Source organism: Tachypleus tridentatus, chromosome 13 (genome assembly GCF_004210375.1).
Source record: "Tachypleus tridentatus isolate NWPU-2018 chromosome 13, ASM421037v1, whole genome shotgun sequence".
In the NCBI taxonomy this organism is placed as follows: Eukaryota; Metazoa; Arthropoda; class Merostomata; order Xiphosura; family Limulidae; genus Tachypleus; species Tachypleus tridentatus.
This window is the reverse complement of record NC_134837.1, coordinates 14133653-14154146: the sequence shown is the minus strand read 5'-3', so window position 1 is coordinate 14154146 and position 20494 is coordinate 14133653. Positions and strand designations below refer to the sequence as shown.

The 20494-nt window shown below is 31.6% G+C and overlaps 2 protein-coding genes across 3 annotated transcripts in view; one reads left to right on the top strand and one right to left on the bottom strand.

Annotated features, from left to right (window-relative positions):
- Nucleotides 1-2310: 2310 nt before the first annotated feature.
- Nucleotides 2311-20361, bottom strand: LOC143238413 (ubiquitin-conjugating enzyme E2 R1-like). Of its 2 annotated transcripts, XM_076478618.1 has the most exons (5): nt 20033-20361; nt 13680-13766; nt 9730-9827; nt 6125-6259; nt 2311-3242 (listed from the first exon to the last, which is right to left on the bottom strand). In XM_076478618.1, exons 1-5 carry the CDS (start codon nt 20207-20209, stop codon nt 3026-3028), a joined length of 714 nt encoding a protein of 237 aa, XP_076334733.1. In that variant the 5' UTR covers nt 20210-20361; the 3' UTR covers nt 2311-3025. The 2 variants fall into 2 exon arrangements, with proteins under 2 accessions (XP_076334733.1, XP_076334734.1); XM_076478619.1 differs by lacking the exon at nt 13680-13766 and having other exon boundaries at nt 20033-20358.
- Nucleotides 19861-20494, top strand: part of LOC143238412 (tyrosine-protein phosphatase non-receptor type 9-like) — a 53710-nt gene continuing 53076 nt past the window's right edge. Inside the window, exon 1 of the mRNA XM_076478614.1 lies at nt 19861-19933. The gene's annotated coding sequence lies outside the window, so the exon portion shown is untranslated. The remainder of the gene's footprint in view (nt 19934-20494) is intronic.

Sequence of the window (20494 nt, the reverse complement as noted above, 5' to 3'; positions counted from 1 at the left end):
GGCATTAAGATGGAGTTGGTCCCCCTTTCCTGCTAAAACAGCCTTTACTCTTCTAGGAAGGCTTTTCACTGGATTCTGGAACATGGCTGCAGGGATTTGCTCCTATTCAGCCACAAGAGCATTAAGGAAGTCAGGCACTGATATCTGGCAAGAAGACCTGGCTTGCAATCAGCGTTCCAGTTCATCCCAAAGGTGTTCAGGGCTTTGTGCAAACCAGCCAGGTTCTTTCACACCAACCTCAGCAAACCATGTTCTTACGAAGCTTACTTTGTACACGGGGCCATTGTCATGCTGAAACAAAAAAGGGCCTTCCCCCAATTGTTGCCACAAAGTTGGAAGCACACAATTCTCTGGAATGTTACTGTATGCTGTAGCATTAAGACTTCCCTTCACTGTAACTAAAGCACCTAACCCAAAGTATGAGAAACATCCCCAAACAATTATTCCTCCTCCACAAAATTTTACAGTTGGCACTATGCATTCAGGCAGGTAACATTCTCCTGGCATCTGCCAAACCCAGATTTGTCCACTATACTACCAGATACCTATACTCCAGTCGATGCTTGGCATTGCACATGGTGATCTTAGGCTTGTATGCGGCTGCTAGGCCACAGCAATCCATTTCATGAAGCTCCTGACGAATAGTTATTGTGCTGACGTTGCTTTCAGAGGCACTTTGGAACTTGGTAGTGTGTTGCAACTGTGGACAGACGATTTGTACGTGCTTCAGCACTCTGAGGTCTAGTTCTGGGAGCTTGTGTAGCCTACTGCTTTGTGGCAGAGCTGTTGTTACTCCTAGACTTCACAATAACAGCACTTACAGTTGCCCGGGGCAGCTCTAGCAGGGCAGAAGTTTGTCGAACTGACTTGTTAGAAAGGTGAAATCCTATGACAGTGCCATGTTCACAGCCACTAAGTTCTTCCGTACGACCATTTGTCGATGGAAATTTCATGGCTGTATACTTGATTTATGGATCTGTTAGCAATGGATGTGGCTGAAGTATCCGAACCCACTTCTAATAAGAAGGGGTGTCCACATACTTTTGGCCATGTAGTGTACTTGTGCTGTGCCAACACAGGGATTGTACCTTTATTTTGAGTGTTACAACCCTTTTGGCATTTTGTAAATGAATTAACTCATGTGATTTAGCTTTCTGTATTCTTTCGAAGTAGAAGTTTTGAACATATAGAAAGAGCAGTATGAAATCTAAGGTAACCTGTATTTGTTAATTTGGTGAAAAGTAATGTTAACAGGTTATCTACTCTTTGCATGTCACATCACAGCACTCGTAACCCTAATTTAACAGTGTGATGTGCTAATAACTGCTCACCTAAATTATATAGCTTTCATAAGTCTGATTTTCACAAATTAAACAATTTTTTTATTTTGTTATTTTTGAAATGTCAAACAACTTGCAGATTTTCATTTTACTCATTATATGAATACAAATGACAACCAATTTGGTTTGGACACTTTTCTTCTTCCATGAAAGATTTTAAACTTTCATAGTGTGCTGTGTACAAGCTTCTTTGTTTGGTCTTAAATGTTTCACTCTGTGGTAGTTCCAGTTCTCGATGTCAGTTGGACAGGTCAATTGTTTTGAATTTTTTATCGCAGTTTCTTGCAACTTAACTTTCAATGAACTGTTTAAACTTGCATTAATACTTCATTTATTAGTACAAATACCTACATTTCTTATAAATCTTGACAACCCGCTATTATTCCAAGAGGAAGTCTTTTATATTTGCACCTGTTAGAAAGTAATGATTTTTAAAGTTTTGACTAACACTTCACACACACACACACGTGTGTATGTGTGTGTGTAAACTTAAAGCTGGCATTTTTTTTTCTTTTAGAGAGAGAGAGAGGCACACACTAATCAGCGTTTGGTAACAACACAATATGCTATCATCTGGATATTTAGGAAAAACGTGTTGACAAACTTTACAGTGACAACTTGTTTAATAATCAGTTCAAGTTCACGTGCATGTTTCATAGTAACTGTACCACCACCTCTTATAAAAACCTTCAGCAGCATGTATGGCAATACTAATGCCTTAAAATTACATCAAATATCTATTTGATTTTATTTATTTCACCTACAAGTAAAAAATAACAAGTGAAACACACCATAGCTGCTGAAACGCGATGTAAGTTCAACACTCTATATGATGGCTTATTGATAGTGTATTCTCCCTATTGATGACATGCTCTACAGCTTCACTTGCTTTCCTTTTCTCACAAATATTTTATTAACACTGCCAATTTCATTTTCAAATGGCCAATGGAACAAGCGAGTTAAGACATACTTTATAACAACCTTACATCTTTTATTTCACACACAGAAATTCAAACAAAAACATTAAATTTTGTAAACTTTAACCTACACACATTCACATGCAAATAGAATAGCACAGTATTTTCATATAGGAAGAGAAATAGAGACAATGCTTTTCACACAAGAGAGATGTCTACAAACATGAAAAAAACAAAAAAACAAATGGCATAACATCCATAACCTTCTTTACCTTGACTAATTAACTTTTTGAAATTAGTAGAATATAAGTTAGGACTTGTATGCTTTTCTATATTAAGCAACAAACCTTAACTAAAAAAATATTTAAGTTTACGAGTAAAATACATAGTTTACACTATAATGTCACTAAGATTACACATATCTTATGTAGCAATAGTGTATTTTGTTTCTCACATTATTAAATATACAGTACATTCTGTCAAAATTTAGGTACTCATAAAAGATCACATAAAAATTTAACTTAGTTCAATACACAGAAACTGAAAAATTCTGTAGGTGTTTGTGGTAATCTATCAAACAAAATAATGCAATTTGAAAACAATTTTTAGTATAGAAGATAAGGTGTTTACTGATTACTTCTTAAATTCAGTGTCAATTCTGATGTATAATGAAGAAAAGAAGAGTCCATCTTCAAATACACAACTTTTATGTTGATTTTGATGTGGTGAAAAACAATGAAATGAGCCTAAAAAATAAAATAAGCACCATCATGATTCTTCATTTCCTGAATCTTCATCGTCATCATTAAACTCTTCCTCCTCTTCTTCATCCAGATCATCTCCATAATCATCAACATAGAAGTCTGTCATGTCTGCTTCAGACTCTTGGGGCCTTGGTTTCTGTCTAATACAGTACTCTTCTATTGTTGTTGGCACGATGACATTGTCTTTTTCAGCTTCTGACCTGCTTGCTGTCACCTGTTTCCTGTAAAAAGTCAAACTCATATTAACATGCGTATTTAGAGGTCAATTCTGACAGTGTTTAAAACAGTTTTATTATTATGATCCACCAAACGTTACTCTATTTTAAAATATCTATTAATGTTGGTTAAATTATTGTACTAAAAAGCAGTAGTACAATAAAACAGGTCCAAATTGTTCTAAAAGTGTGGTCTACGAGGGTCCTCCAGCAGGTCCAAAATGCAAGTCACATCCAAAATAGCAAAATCTTCTTAAGTCTCTCTCTGTAGGATTGTTGAAAATACACGACCCCATCTGGGGAATGATACAAATACAACAATACATACTGTAACTCTGAGTTTTAACATATCCTTACAAAAACTGATATTTTGTTAAACATCACAAGTACCTTGTACACAGAGGGACATTATTTTAATCAAGTCTTTCTACTAAAAATATTTATCAATTGTAGTTTTTGCATTAAAATGTTTAATAGTTTCAATGCAAAGTGATTAGTGATTTCTACTTTTAGTATAAAAATACTTTTCTTCATTATACAGTTTAAGTTTTATTTGCATAAACTCAAAAACCTCTTAAACGAGTTAAACGTTTATAATTTATTTGTAATTTTCTTTGCCCTATCACTAACTGTACATATTATCATCAACATTAAGTGCAATGAAATATTTAAAATTAAGAAACAGAAAAGATGCACATACCTTTTATTTGTAGAATATCTTAATATTTTATGGTTATATCCATAATTTCAGTTTCTTTAGGACATAATTAAAGTATCTTCAGAGATGCACAAGCCTTCAGCAAAATTATCTCACCCTTATGCAAAATTGTAAGCTTTGAGAACTGACATGAAGTTGATGTATATTTAAAAGATGACTTTTCAGTTACACATTTTAAAACAAATAATTAACTAGGATGGAAGAGTAAAGACCTAGGTACAGTTTCACCATCTCTAATATATTTAGCTTAGAATAAAATCTAAGTGCTGTTGTGGAAAAAAACAGCCAGTAATTCTACATGCAATTACCTACAAGATATAAAATGGGCTCTTTCTAATGACTATATACATATGCATGTAGAAACCACATGTATGTTATAAAGCTTAAACAAAAGTATAGAAAGAAGGTGGGCATGGTACCCATTAGGGTTAACAAATTTATTGTTTCTACTGCACTCAACTAGAGATCTTTGAAACTTGTGTGTTAATACGGCAAGTAAACATATTTCTTGTCTAGAACAACATCTACACAACTGGCATTATCTTAACACAAGATTGAGTGTGCAAATATTAAGATTTTTTTTTTATAACTTATTGGATTATGCAACAAAAAAATACAATGTATCTTTCAGAAGGTTTCAAATGATTTGTATCAACAAACTAGAATGTAAGATTAAAAACTTTCATCTTTTATATTTTCCAAGATATCACTATATTGAATCAACTATGGTGGCTCCACCAGTCTTGAATCTCTGAAAATATTTAAGTACATACACCTTCGCTTAATGATACATGTATAACCAAAAATATACTCAGAATGTTCCCCTAGTGGTTCTCAATTTCTGCAAAGTATTTGTACAGGAAAATCTACTTTTCATGCTAAATACCAAGCAATAAAGTAAGACATAAGCAAGCTCAAAATTTATATTTTTTAGACCAAAATACAGCTTAGTTACTAAGCTTAATAAATTATAGTAATTAGTCAAGAGGTTTGGATTTGCTGTCTTTAACACAGTCCTTCCTTATGATTTTACTCATTTTATTATTTAACATCATTAAAATGTTACAGCAAACAAGTACAAAATTTAGACTAGAAGAGATTATTTATTACAAAATTTAGACTAGAAGAGATTATTTATTAATTTCTTTATTTACTCTTCCACTTTAAGAAAAATAGGTTTAAGAATTTAGTTGTAAATGGTTATAATGTTTATACATATGTCATTTATAATAACTGATGTGACTATTTTACAAAATACTACACAACTAAAGCAAAGCTGAGACAAGTCACTTTGTAAAGGCCAGTTTTGTATTCTTGAAAGTTAACATCACATCACTGAAACTTCTGTAATGTTACCAGACATGGTTGAAATGTCAATATAATAAAAATAATAAATGTATAATGTTATAAGACTTAAGCTATTTAGCCTAAACATCTACATTTTCATGTTACAATATGTAGTCACTCTAAAACAAAAAGAAGTATGTTACATTTCCTAATTTTTTATGGTAGTTACAAGGTCAGTCACATTGACCAAACCCATATGGAGATGCAGTAGTAAAAATAATACACCAGATAAAATTCTTTCCACAAAACATTTGATAATTATCTGGAATTATAAATATTTTGCACATGAAATTTGAAAAGTTTCTGATACAAAGTATTTTTAATCTTAAAATCAAAATTGCTTTGTATGTTAGACATTCAAAAAGAAAAAAGGCACAAGAAAAACATTACTTAAAAAGTCTTAAAACTTAATTTAAAAAATATATTTGCTGTACAAAAGCCTTGTAAATGTTAAAGGGTAATATTTACTGACAATATCTAACATTATGAAAATACACGAAACGTTATAGCACAAAAACAAGCACAAAATGTTTATGATGTCATTGCCTGGGAGCAAACCTATGTTAAAAGAGTTAGAGTACCCAAGGTGGATGAGTTAATTTAATAATTTTCTTTGCCATTTAAAACACAAGCAGGCAGGGATAGACCAGTAAGTCTACAGGGTCTTTTGTCCTGGTAAAATTGTTTTTGGACAGAAAAGTTTGAGAACCACTGCTGTAAATTATTAAAAATAACAATCACTATACTGTATGATAAATGACTCTGCTATCTAACATATTAGTAACTTACTAAATTGTAATATATGATCAGTAACTGGTTTTACCTGACAATATTTTCATATTCTCTATCTTTTCCCCTAGACTCCTTCCAACGTCTATACATTACTGAAGCATCAACGTTAGCAGGAGAAAATGTATTGGGTTCATTAAGAAGAGATATCACACTCAACAAAATTGTCCTGCAAGTTATAAAACATGTAACTTTATATTGGGATGTTAAACCACACAAATGATAACACACTAGAAAAATTAACTTTTCCTACATAAGCATAAATTAAACAAACCCTACTATACAATCAGAAGTTCAATTGAATCATAATATTAAGTATAATTTACTAACAATAAATACCACAAGACATCTGACAATGTCAGGTCAGTAAACACTAATATCAAATCATAAATACAGATGACTTAACAAAAACATTGATAAATAATCATTGTTCTTTGTTTACAAGTCAATCTTAAATTTACCTTAAACCAGCTTCTAACCATATTTCTATGTCACCTGATTATAATGTTTATCAAAAACCTGAATGTATGAAAACGTACAACTCTGAAACATTAAGATGGAGAGTAAATACAAGTTAAAGAACCAAATATTTAAAATATTAGGTATGAACATAAAACTTGAGCTTTTTACTGATTTTATGATACATTATTTCTGAAATGGAACAACTGCATGTGGCTTCAACCAACAATAACCACATGTTGCTAACCTCTAATCCTGACTCATTAGCATTATTACAATTTTCTACTTTTGGTAAACAAATTCAGTTAGATATACAGAAACATGTACTTATTCTATACTACAACTTATCAAAAATTGGAACTCACCAATAGTAAGTACCAAACCTGACCTTTCTTTAGACTTAATGTTACACTTCATCATAGTCTGAATCTTAAAAAAAAAAATATATATATAAACATTATTGGTGAAAAGTGAAAAGCTTCCCAAAATAATCATTCTAAGGAACTTACAAAAAAACAAACAAGTTCCCTTGTATCTCTGATTAAATATTAGTTTGTGTGTTTTCTTATAGCAAAGCTACACCTGGCTATCTGCTGTTTACCAAGGGGAATCAAACTCCTGATTTTATTGTAAATCCAAAGACTTGCTGCTTTCCCACAGAGGGCCTGAAAGTTAGTAAAGACTAAAAAAAAGGAAATAAGACCTGAAAGTGTAGTAAGTAAATTTTAAACACCATAACAATACTTTCATTTTGTAGCCGAGTTAAAAAGCTGAAAAATTAATAATGCATATAGTATGCTGTTTTTAAGATTCCTTAAAGTGATCAAATAATATAATGTTTCTCAGGATAAATCAGTATTTAGCTGTTATTATTTTCTTCTGAAAAGTAGATATTTGATTTGTTTTGAATTTCGTGCAAAGCTACACCAGAGCTATCTGTGCTAGCCGTCCCTAATTTAGCAGTGTAAGACTAGAGGGAAGGCAACTAGTCATCACCAGCCACTGCCAATTCTTGGGCTACTCTTTTACCAATGAATAGTGGAATTGACTGTCACATTATAATGCCCTCATGGCTGAAAGGGCAAGCATGTTTGGTGCAATAGGGATTCGAACCCATGACTCTTGGATTACAAGTTGAATGCCTTAACAACCTGGCCATGTCTGGCTGAAAAGCAGATCTATGAAACACAGACTGAACCTATATTACATACACTTTAACATTTAAATTTTATCATATTTGTTTTACTAATATGTCTTTCTAATATGGTTGGAACATAGTTGATGAATATGTTATCTTGTTCTTTAAAAATTAAGTTTATAATTAAACTGAATAAACAACTTAAATATGAAAGCATTTTTGTTAAATCTTATATGATGCATATGGACTCAGAAGTAAAACGTTTAAGCAAACAATTACATCTGTAGCTGGAATCATTATTAAAACTGATGTTCACACATGGTTCTAATGCTGAATTATGTTCTTAGACAACACAAGTTATTACGTTGGCCTGTGCTCAATTTCATACATTTTTGCAGAAATGGAACAAAAAGATATCAGAATGTCTCAATCACCCTACTGTCTATCTAAATGTTGGATAGATTTTAGTACAAATTCTTCTCCAGAATATAACTTGCATGTAGAAAACCTCAAGGATTCATGTCCACATAATGCATTCAAATGTACCTATCAACAAAGTCAGGAATAACAGGGTGATCCTGTATTGTACAAGTTTTATGATACAGTTCACTTCAGCCTTAATCGTAATGTATCACTTATTGATCAGGTGATCTACTACTAGGTTCAGATAAAGTGATATACACTTGCAGTAACACTGTCCAAGGTAACAATGTAGACTGTTGAGAGATGTCCTGCAGGCTACAGGAGGTGGAGGAAGTTAGGTGTAGGAGTTTTAACATGTTAAGAAGGGCTCAAATAAACAGACTTTAATAAAACAATATACAGGGATGTCATCTATACAATATCTAGTATGTTTTGGTTGGCATCAAAATTCACATAAAGACAAACTTCCTATTAGTGTAAAGTACAATAAAACCTTTTTTATAGTATTTCAATTTAAAGAAAGTAAATCTTATTCTATTAACAAATAGTCAATATAAAAATATTCTATAAATTAAAACTCATAATAAGGCTAAACATAAAAGTTCCTACATAAATACCCTGTGTTTTGTAACACAAATGCTAATAAAAATTATTTTTTGTATTGTAGATGAGTTAAGTCAATATAATTTATTTGTAAAGCAAGTCACACAAAGTAATCATGACCCACATTTAACAACATAACACTGTATGGTAGTCTGGTGAATATAGGTCATGTGCACTCATGTTATTACGTCAGTTGAACCATTACAAGATTTAATAAATACAGCATGCATGAATTAAACCTCAAATATAAATTCACTACGTCATGCCAAATGGATAAGATGACTCATGAGAAAAAGTAATAGATATGTATTTGGTAAATATTTAAAAACAACATCAACTGCCAGCTTAATATACTTTTTTTCACATGTCTACTTAATTATTTACTAAGCCAAACTATATTTAAGGCACTTTCTTTATGACAGAGAATTTCACATATATGTAACACTATCAATACAAACATGGTATAAGAGACAACCATGAAATGTGTGAAGATATACAATCCCTTCCATATACAAACATTAATTACAGCTGTGTAAGCTGTTAAACATACTCAGTTGTATGGTGTTCTAGTTACTACTATACAATGACAGAAATATGAATGAACTATTAATCTAATATAAGTTAATGTTATCACCATTCATATTTTTACTTTTATCTTGTAAAGATACATGACAGGAAAGAATAATTACTGATATTTGATGATATTTTTAATGTAAATGTTGTAAAACATATTCATCTAATTTTCATTTCATGGCCATTTTTCTCTCCCACACATCTGAATAATTTCCACAAACACTTTATACAAGTCTCTCTTGAACACATTTATCATAATTTTGTAAATTTTCAGTCAATTTCAAATCATTGAAATACAAAGATTTACAACAATGGAAAAATTAAGTTTTAAAGGTGGTTAACTTGTTCCTAAGTAAACATATTTCAGATGTTGTAACAAATTAATGGCAAGTTTTTATTTTATAATTTAATATATGTATGAATGAAACTAGCAACAGACCCACCTAACATTTTGAGTTGGATTCCAGCGTTCACAGGGTAACTCACCACTTTGTGGATCATCGATAGGAGGATGAAGAATTGAAATACACAGGTCACCATTCTGTAAGAACATGTATTTACATGTCAAACAACTGACATAAATTAAATCATTCTACACAACTTGAAAATGTATACTGCACCATTAGATACATCTTTTCTATACTTAGGTGCCACAAGAATGAAACTTAATTGAAAACAGTATGCAACATATTACACCTAAATACAGTTAACACACACAGCTATGTATGTTATCTATACAACTAAATAAACCATTGGAATATTTCTCTTTAAAATACCACTAAAGCTCATTAGTTTCTACTGTTTACTGTTAAGTTCCTTATCTTCATGTACATGATCAGTTATAGTAAATGATCAAGATTATTTTTGTGCTTTGTCAGGGGAGGGGGGAAGGGTCTTCCTACATTGTGAAAATGCCACCACACTGCAGGCCACTTCGAACTTAGTGGACTGGCCTATATCTATGTACTTGCTAGTGTCGGTATCATATTCAAAACCTTGTATCAACACATTAAGACTTATTGTAGATTAAAGCTTAAGTTCAGTGTTTGAACTGCATTCATCTATAGAACTATAGAGTAAGAAAGTTCAGATTCTACTGTAATAATGACACAAAGCATTATATATTAGATCAACATTCAAAACTCAATACTGCTAAAACTTCATTGTAAATCTTTTGTCTGACATTAAGACAACCACTACTGGCAGTCTAGATCCAGGCTTAGATATAGTATAGAACAGATAACTACCACTGAATATAAACACATACAGTCTAAAAATGTCGTATTTTGTAAGTTCTTATATCAGTATTATTCTAGCTTCTGAATTTCAGCACTTTACATATAACACATGTTCAAGAAAGTTAAGTTGACATTGACCTAGTTGCCTTCATTCCTTTGACATTCAAGCTAACACTCATTCTCAGTGGTGTATTTGGGTATAGGCTAGAGGCTCAGAGGCTCATTGATAGTTTTATTCTATATAAAAATTACATGCAATGTAGGGCCCACAAAATTACTAACCCCTAGGCCCACACAAACTTAAATCTGCCACTGTTTGTTCTGTTCCTTGAAGGTACAACCATAATTCCATACATTATACAAGGAAATACATACCTCCAATAGTAGCTCAAATGATATTTCTAGGTTATAACTTCCCTTATGTTTCACTGGAACTGACCAACAGTGATACAGAAAGAACACACATCCAGGTTAAATAGTATTATTAAATTTGATATAAAATGTTATGATCTTTAAGTTGACCATTTCTCTTAATGTTTCTGCAATGGGCTCAGTATAATATACGAGTTCACACACACATTCATAAATGTTAAGTAACAACTTTTGATACTGTATGTGTATTCACAAAATCAGGTAAATGTTCAGTACAGATTACAAGTTTTTTTGTACAGAGAAAATGAGATTTTGTAATGAAATATTTACTAAATATTTGTTGTGAAAATATTAAGTTTCATTACTAGTTCAAGTGCAATGTGATTTTGTTATAATTAAACACACTATTCTTCATCCCAAAAGCTTCAAATATAAACTGTGTAATTTCTGGAACCTCCTAAATACATTTCAAATGTTTGTTTCCAGTAAGATTTTGTATTTTATGTCTAATACCCTAACTATGTGGGGGTCTGTCAATTGAACGACCTTGTAACCATCATAAAAAAATAAATAAATACAAGTTAGGTGTTTTCATGCTGGAATGACCACATAATTTAACATGAAAATACAAATGTTTAGTCTAAATAGCTCAAGTCTCATTGCATTACATATATCATTTTTTTTTTATTATACTGACCTTCCAGTCATACACAACTAACATTACACAGCTTGCACTGATATGGTGCATGTCCACTCATGTTACATATCCAGTAATATAAAACTGACCTTTAGTCTTCACAAAATGACCCTGTTTTGGTTGTGTTTTAGTGGACTAGTATTTTGTAATAAATAGTCACATTTCAATTATTATACATTATTGATATTTACCAATAAGTCATACAATTTACTTTTCTTAAAACATAGAACAATAAGTAAAGCAAACAATTTCTTTTAATTATTGAAATGGGCATTGGTTGTTAAGCCTTAAAATTTTGGGCATAGAGGATATCACTTGAATAACCAAAAAATCATAACTATACTGATACCATAAAATAGCAAGCTTAGTAAATAAGCTGTAATTAAGTCCAAAAGATATGAAATTTTGACTAAAGACACAACCTACCCACTTGAAATCTTGATTTGAAACAACATTGCAGCCTGTTCACAGATTAAAATACATAAGTACATTACTAGAGGGACATTCTAAGCTGTTGATAGGTTATTTACGTCATATTGAAAGAAGTGTATATGAAGGATCATTTCCAAAAAAAGGAAATGTGAGTGGCACCACTGTATTTGATTTAGTATACAAGTCATATTTCAAAATAGAAAGATATGGGTTTCTTATTTTATATTCTAGCTTGTCAATATTGATAATTTGAGTTCCTAAGTGGTATAAACATATAGACTTAGTTTTTTGACATCACAAACATCTAATTTTAACTAGTGCTGCATTCAGCATACCACTGACTTACTGAAATCTACACTGGATTCAGAAATTAGCCCATAACATTAAAGTTTGGATCATTATCTACAACTTGATTCCAAACTTATTGACATAAATGCATAATGAGACAGAGACAGACTTGGTAGGTATTTAGGTTAACTTATTCTTTCGTTCTCCGAAAGTCGAACGAAAAATAACCAGGGGTGGTCAGAAACTATTGTTTCTCTTCACCCCACACAAGGCAAGAATAAGTTAGTTAACTGAGTACAGAGTAAGTTAAGTGGACAGGAGTGGCATGTAAATTATTCATCTGACGCGATGGTCACGAATGACCTAGAAGTTGATAGTTCATTGAATTTAATTGAGAAGCGGTTCAGACAGAGAAGCGGTTCAGCCAGGCCTTTCTGGCCTTCTTCACAGCTTTTCCAGACGCTTGTTGTGGAGGCATGTTGAAAAGTAAACTTGGGCAGAGACTGTCTAAGGGCATCACAGACCTGTTATTGCTCTGTCTCGTGCGGCTAAACGCTGCTTGTCCCTCTAAGAATATCGACCGACACGTGTGATCAGTCGTCTATTTAATAGGCTAGAGTCTCATTAAATGCATAATAGTTCAATAACATTGCCTTTGACCCCTGACCCATCACAGAATGGTTAAACAAGACCTCAGTTTCACAAGAATAGCTTTTCTTTCTGTAAGTGCTAATATTCTCCTAAATTTTAAACTGTAACATTATATAATAATTACTGAAGATCTTGAACTGGTTGAGAGGGTTAACACTATAGTAAAAGCATTGTACTTCATCTTGTGTGTTTTACATTGTGTCCAGTTTCTTCTTTTATATAAATCAGAAAACTCAGAACTACTTCATAATACATCTCATATTCTTTTGCAGACATATCCTATCACTCTAAGAAAAACCACTTTCACCTAAAAAATATAACACACACAAACTTCATGAAAAGATTGACATTCTACTTGAACAGTTTTTTTGGAAATTTACTAGATATTAGTCAAATAATTTAGAAATTATAGAAAATAAGCAAAGAAACTCCAACTCTGCATATGGTTTCTGGTTGCAAAATCATAAATTTATGTACAAAATCTTGATGTTCAAAAGGCACTTCTATAACTCTGATAGAAACCCAGCTGTTTCAACTAGTACAAAACCACCCCACTGTTTCAACTATATGAAACAACAGTTGCAACATCTTTATGGTAATCGTGCATATACTTTTAGACTTTTTGTATCCAAAGAGTATTTAAGGTACATTCAAAATACTGCTATCACGTAAAGTCTAATAAATATAACCATCTAAAAGTATACCTCATACTTACTTCGTACACATTAGGATGCCAAACTTTTGTTAAGAAACGGATCGTTGGAGGTGAATATGGATAGTCTGGAGGGAATTTTATATGAGCCTATGAAAAGATTAACAAAATGTACAAGTATTGTCAACATTTTTAATATAATAACATACACACAGATGCACCAAACTTAAAAAAACAAGTCAGCTGTAACAACAGTTTCTTTAGTTTGCTGAAGTAACTACAAAGTAAATAAATTTTATACTTACACAGAAACATGAAACACCTTGATGAAATTTTCAAGTTTTAAAATGTTTGATAACATACTTAAAGAAACTTAAGAACCCGTCATGAAGAATATTCAAATGTATAGGTCATTATTCTAAAATTAATATAATGTACAACATCTTGATGTTCAGAGGGAATATCTCTGTGATGGAAACAATATACATAATCATGAAAATCTCCATAAATATACAATAAACAAATCTTTCTTCCAGTAAAAATTAAACAGAATGTGATGTAGATAATTTGTTCAGAAAAAATTATATAATGAACTCATTATGCTGTTGAATAACATGTGAGTTGAATTTGTAAATATTTCAATAACATAGATAAATATATATTTCCATCTCTTAATGATCAACATTCAGTTAATCAATAATAATAATAATAATAAAAAGGCATGTCTGTATATATTACTTCCATAACTCCAAAAGGAAAGAAAGAAACTTGAAATTTTGCATCCACAGTACATGGACCATGAGGATTTGCATCTAGGTATTGTTACTTACCTACTTGTAGGCACACCCATAGTATTCCCTACAATATATAAAAAATCCTGTGCCTCTCAGTGACCATGAATTCCAACAATGACTTTTATGTCATGTCCCTTAGCAACAAAACTATAACTTAATATTGTTATTCTATGTATTGAAAGTATAAATGAAATTTATAAACAACAAAAATGGAAAGGTATTTGCTGATTTCTTAAAGGCATGTTTTTATTACAATTGTGGTGTAACAGAAAATACCTTATTTCAGAAAGGATTTAAATTTAATATTGGATCAATATTTTTACACACATAAACCTTACATACTTACCTACTTACCTACACCCTTGTGCAAATTAATTAAAACAAGACAGAAAATAATGATTTTTTTCAATTTTTTGCATTTTATTTCTGAGAATCCAAAAATTACTCACAAATTAATACATGATATGACCACCTTTATTTTTTAAAAGATCATTAATCTGCTTTGGCATCAAGTCCATGAGTCGACTGCAATCTTTACTAATTTTTGGATCGTGGTACCACACTTCAATTATGGCCTCAATTAGATTATTTTTTGTAGTACAGTCTTTTCCCCCAAAGTCTTTCTTTACAAATCACCCAAAGATTTTCAATAGGATTTATGTCCTGAGAGTTTCCAGGCCAGTCCAGCACTTTTATTCGCATTGTAGTCATAAAATTCTTCACAAGTTTCGATGTGTGGCACAGAGCCAGATCTTACTGAAAAATTCTTTTTAGTTCTTCAAAATATTTACCTAGAATGTTTTAATTCTGATATCAATATGTAAGAATAAATTCATTATCCGTGGCAAATACATATAGTATTTTAGCATCACAGAGCTGTTCATGCAGTAGAGAAGACCACAGTGACAAACTGATGATGTGTGTTACAGGAGCAACTCTAACTTCCACATTTTTGTCTTTGAGGTTACTTAACCTGAACCTCTACAGTATGAAAGTAGCATGACCTACTGGACTAATAGAATGTGGTCACCTGCATCTCTTACAAACTTGTTTAATCATATGATTTATCCACCACTAGACTGAACATGTTAAAAGTAGATTGCAATATCAACCAATGAAGTATATGTCTACCTCCATTGTGTAAAAAATAAAATATATTAGGATTAACAAGGTAGTAATAAGAGAACAAAAACTGCAGCCATATTTAATGAACAGGTACAGGTTGAGGTAATGGAGAATGAGGACATTTTACAGTTCTTAGATTTGCCACTTACTTCAGAAGAATTAGCACTGTAGCTTAAAAAACTGTAAATGTTTTAACAACAGCGCATATATCAGATACATACACACTACATCCAAAATAATACACACACACACACACACACACACAACTTAAGTAGTGTTCTATAGTTTAAATTTATAAATATCCTGGAGTGTTTTGTTAACCATTTGTCAGAATGTAGTACACGGTTTATGAACTAGAACTCAATTTGTAAGTACTGGCATGACTACCATGTTGTTTTATGTTTGGGTGTGATTGGTTTTATTTAACTACAAATAAACAGGTCAACTTTCACAAGTGTCTTAATGTTGAAACTACACAAAAGGTAAGAAATGTTCACTATCTACACAGATTAATTAATTGTAAGTAGACTCATTTAACTATATTATATAAACAATTAGTGACTGACCTAAATTCAGCCACTGTGAAAATTATCCATCCACAGATGAGAAACACTAAAAATGTATACTGTATTTATATAGAATAGTTGGTTTGATCTCTCCTTCTGACTTTTTTTGCAGAAACTAGGCCATTGTCACTCCAGCTGTATCGTACATGTATATGTATCAATGTATGCCAAATCCTTGTGCTAAGTATTATAGGTGTAAAGTGAAAGTTTTAAAAACATACACATTACATGCAGAGGCTCTGTTTGAAATATATTTTATCTTTAAGATGACTTAAACACAATTTTAGTTCAAACCACACATATCAAACCAGCAGAAATAGCATCTTTGTGTTATTCTGACTTATTTATGAAGATAAAGGGTATCTTTGAAGTTCTATACCTAATAAAATTACATTGAAATATCTTACCACACTCACTCATTCAAAAATATATTTAAGTAGTCCATGCATTTACTTTTGTTTGCAGTTTTGAAGACATTTATACACCCTTATATATACATACAATACACTGAACTATATGTGTGTGTGTGTGTGTGTGTGTGTGTGTGTGTGTGTGTGTATATATATTCTATTCTCAAATTCTATTTACAATTATTTTTTGCACTGTAGACAAAATATGGATTTAGAACTAGCTTAAACCTTCAAAACTGACTAAATCTTATAAAATATTACTGAGATTAAAGCTAAAAATATCATTGACAGTAAGGATATTCAATGATTATTCTAATCCCAATATGTTTTATTTTTCTTACCTAATGCTTTAAGGCATTACGTACTTAGTCAGAACTAGCTTCACTATTTCATCAGTAACTTTTTAGATCTGTTCACTAGAACTTACTATTCTCCAGAAGTTATTAAAAATAACAAATTTACAAGAGATTAAAAATGAGACAAGTGTATGACAGAAGCAAGTTATTTGTTTTGTAGTCTCTCATAATCCCCACTGCCACCCAAATAAATTGTCACAAAACAGTATACATGTCAAATGTGCATCCCAAATCTCTACATCGCCTTAGAGTTTTTGTAAGTAATGATTTTAACTCGTATTACACTGCCTCAGTTACAGGAATTTATATACCAACACATTTTGCTCTGTACCAACATTGGTCCTGGAGTAGAATCAAAAAATAAAAATGTCAAAAGAACCAATACTAGTTCTCACCTACTTGTACATAGTAACATTTCCAGAAATAATTATTCAGTTGTTAACAAAGTTTAAAATTATGTCCTCTCAATCTACTGTCTTCCCAATTTAGCATAGAAACATCAGACACCCAAATTAATACACACACCCAGTGTGTATGGGTTGGAGTCAAAGTGGATATGTTTCAACCCTTTATAGTGCAATTAAATGTGATATAAATATCAGTACAGAGATTAAAACCTGTTAGATATTAGGTAAGTTTGTAAACATGTGTTAAACATCTTTAGGCCATGTATTTGCATGCTACACATATTTAGAAGTGTCCATTTGTATTTAGTGTTAGAGTATAAACTATTTTACCAGATTTAACAGTGTAGAGTATACATACAGAGATACATACAGAGAAAAAAACCGGTTAGATATTCATTTTGGAAGTAAGTTGTGTACAGTACATGTGTTAAACATCTAATGTAGAACAGGCACATGTATTTGTCACATTTCATGCAGATACACATATTAAACTTAGAATTGTAGTCCATTTGTATTTGGTGTTAGGGTTATAAACTATTTTACCATGTGCTGCTGATTTAGTGACAGTGTAGAGTATAAATATCAGACACTACATACAGAGATGGTTAAAAAAACCTGTTAGATATTCATTTTGGAAGTAAGTTGTGTACAGTACATGTGTTAAACATCTAATGTAGAACAGGCACATGTATTTGCCACATTTCATGCAGATACACATATTAAACTTAGAATTGTAGTCCATTGGACCAACTTCTTGTATATTCAGTTTGTCTTATATATATCCTGAACGCTTCTGTAAAATTAGCCCATACCTATAACAAATTCAATTACCTTAACCTCTCCCCATAATACTGAAGTACATCAGGTCCATAAAATGTCCTTCATTCACATACAAAGTAACAATCCTAACTATATCCTGTTCCCTATCATAAATTAGGGACATCAAGAGATCTTTTGGTTTGTCAAGGATTCCTCATCTCTCACCCCATTTCAACATACAAACACCTAATAACTAAATCCAACCCTAATCCACATTTACCATCCTCCATCATAAATTTTTTCAACAAATTTACTATCCTACTGATATAAAACTATCAGCCAGAAATGTGTCCAATCCCTACAAATCTCAAATGTATAACTTTATTTTATACACTTCTTAATTCAACATGAAAAGTTCCAATACATCAATGTAACCAATTCCTTTAATCATTTTTTTAAATAATTCAAGTATTTCAAATATATTTAAGAGAATAAACTAAGAGACTTAAAGCTGTCACAATATGACAACCCATCCACTGTCAATACTGTCTTACTGTATTAGACTTTCCCAAACACTCCAACTCAATATTTTAAAAAGAAACAAAATTGTGCCAAACAGTCTACATGAGGCCAAACTAGTGCATTAAATTAAGAAACCATGACCTCTAAGTTTGTTGTCCATATTCTGTTAGCCTTACCAGTAGCAATGGAATACTCTCTTAAACCAATACTCTTGAGATACCATCTACTTCATACGTGAAGAAGTAACTTAAGTTACTATAATCCACATCCATCACTTTATACTTATTAAAATCGAATAAAGTCATACATCTGTCTACTGACAAACCATCCCCAAGTTTCTCTGTAAAACTAATTCATATTCCTTACAGTGAGCCAGACCTAGATTTTCATATTATCAGAAGACTCACCATTTTTTGATTATTCCTTCAATGTCATTAATGAAGAATAGAAATGGTCCAAATTCTTCTAGTATATCACTTGTAACAAGTCCAGTTTGGCTGATCTCCATTAATAATATTTCTCTCCTCTCACCCAGACATCTTTCAATCCATTTAACTAATTTATCCTTTACTTAGGTAATTTGTTTTACCAATCTTTTATACAACACCTTATCAAAGCCTTTATAAAAATTTAAGTAAACAAGGTTCATTCCTTTACCTTTATTCACACAAAGGTTACTAGCTTCATCATAATCTTTAGTTTGCAAAGAAATCTTGGCTGTCTGGCAAAACTGTAAAACCTCATCAAATGACCATTCACATTAAATACTAACTGGCTTCATATTCCCTGAACAATGTTTATCTCCCTTATTTAAAAGATATAATTAGTTTAATTATGAATAAAAATATGTAATAGTTACTAATAATAAAACAAATATTAGATGTGTTAATGATATGCTTTAGAAACTTCAGCAGAATCTAGAATATACAAAAACCAAGAAATAATAGTACTTAGAAGCAAGACTAAGTTCAAAACACTTTAGATAAATGTACTTAAGAACCAGAAAACTATTAACTATAATAAATCTGACTGTTAGTACTGTAAAAAAATCACATGGGTTATTTGAAGTCAAAATTTCTAACCAACCATTCTTATTAATATTATTAAAGCTGGGTGGACTTAAGAAGCTTTTCTCGTATTATTAATGCATTGTTGATTTCAAATCACTTGTATGCAAATACCAAATATATTTTATTTTCGGTTAACTCATACTGTCCTTTTGTCTACTACTACTAGCACTAGGTAGCAGTACAAATTTAAGTTCCAATAACTGAACAAGTCACAGCTATTCGTTCAATACTACAGCCAAGGTACGGATACAGTTCGTCGTCAGCTGGTCTGAACCATGATGGCAACCAGAACAGAAGTTCACCTAAAGGTACTTTATATCTCGAATATTATTGGTAGTATTAGTACAACATTAATTCTAATACTGTAATACACTATAAACAAACTATAAAGTTAAGTAGTCTTATACCTTAAAGTATCCTCCTTCGTAGAGAGTATTAGGGGGTCCGAAAATTGCGACTTCCCATTCGAAAAGGTTGTCTTCATTGATAAGCTTTACCCTAAATCCTTCAACAGGTTCTTCTTGGACACTTTTGAATTCAAGGGCTAGGGCTCTCAACGCACTGCTCGTGGGTTGTTGAGCCATATTTAGGCCCGTTTATAATTATTTAAATCCCTTCTCTCTTATAAATCCAAGCCTACTCAACAAATCTAACCTTCCTCACTCTTACAGCTGCTCCAAACAAAGCTGAACCTCAATACATGTCAAAGGCACAACATTGATGACATCACAGGAAGTTCTGACGTAATTTGTTATTCAAAGTATTGTAAATCAATAGTTTTAAATTTTACATGCGTCATCTTTGTTTATTTTCTAATGTTTTCTAAAATTCGTTTTTTCAATTTATAAATTATTTCATATAAGATGTAT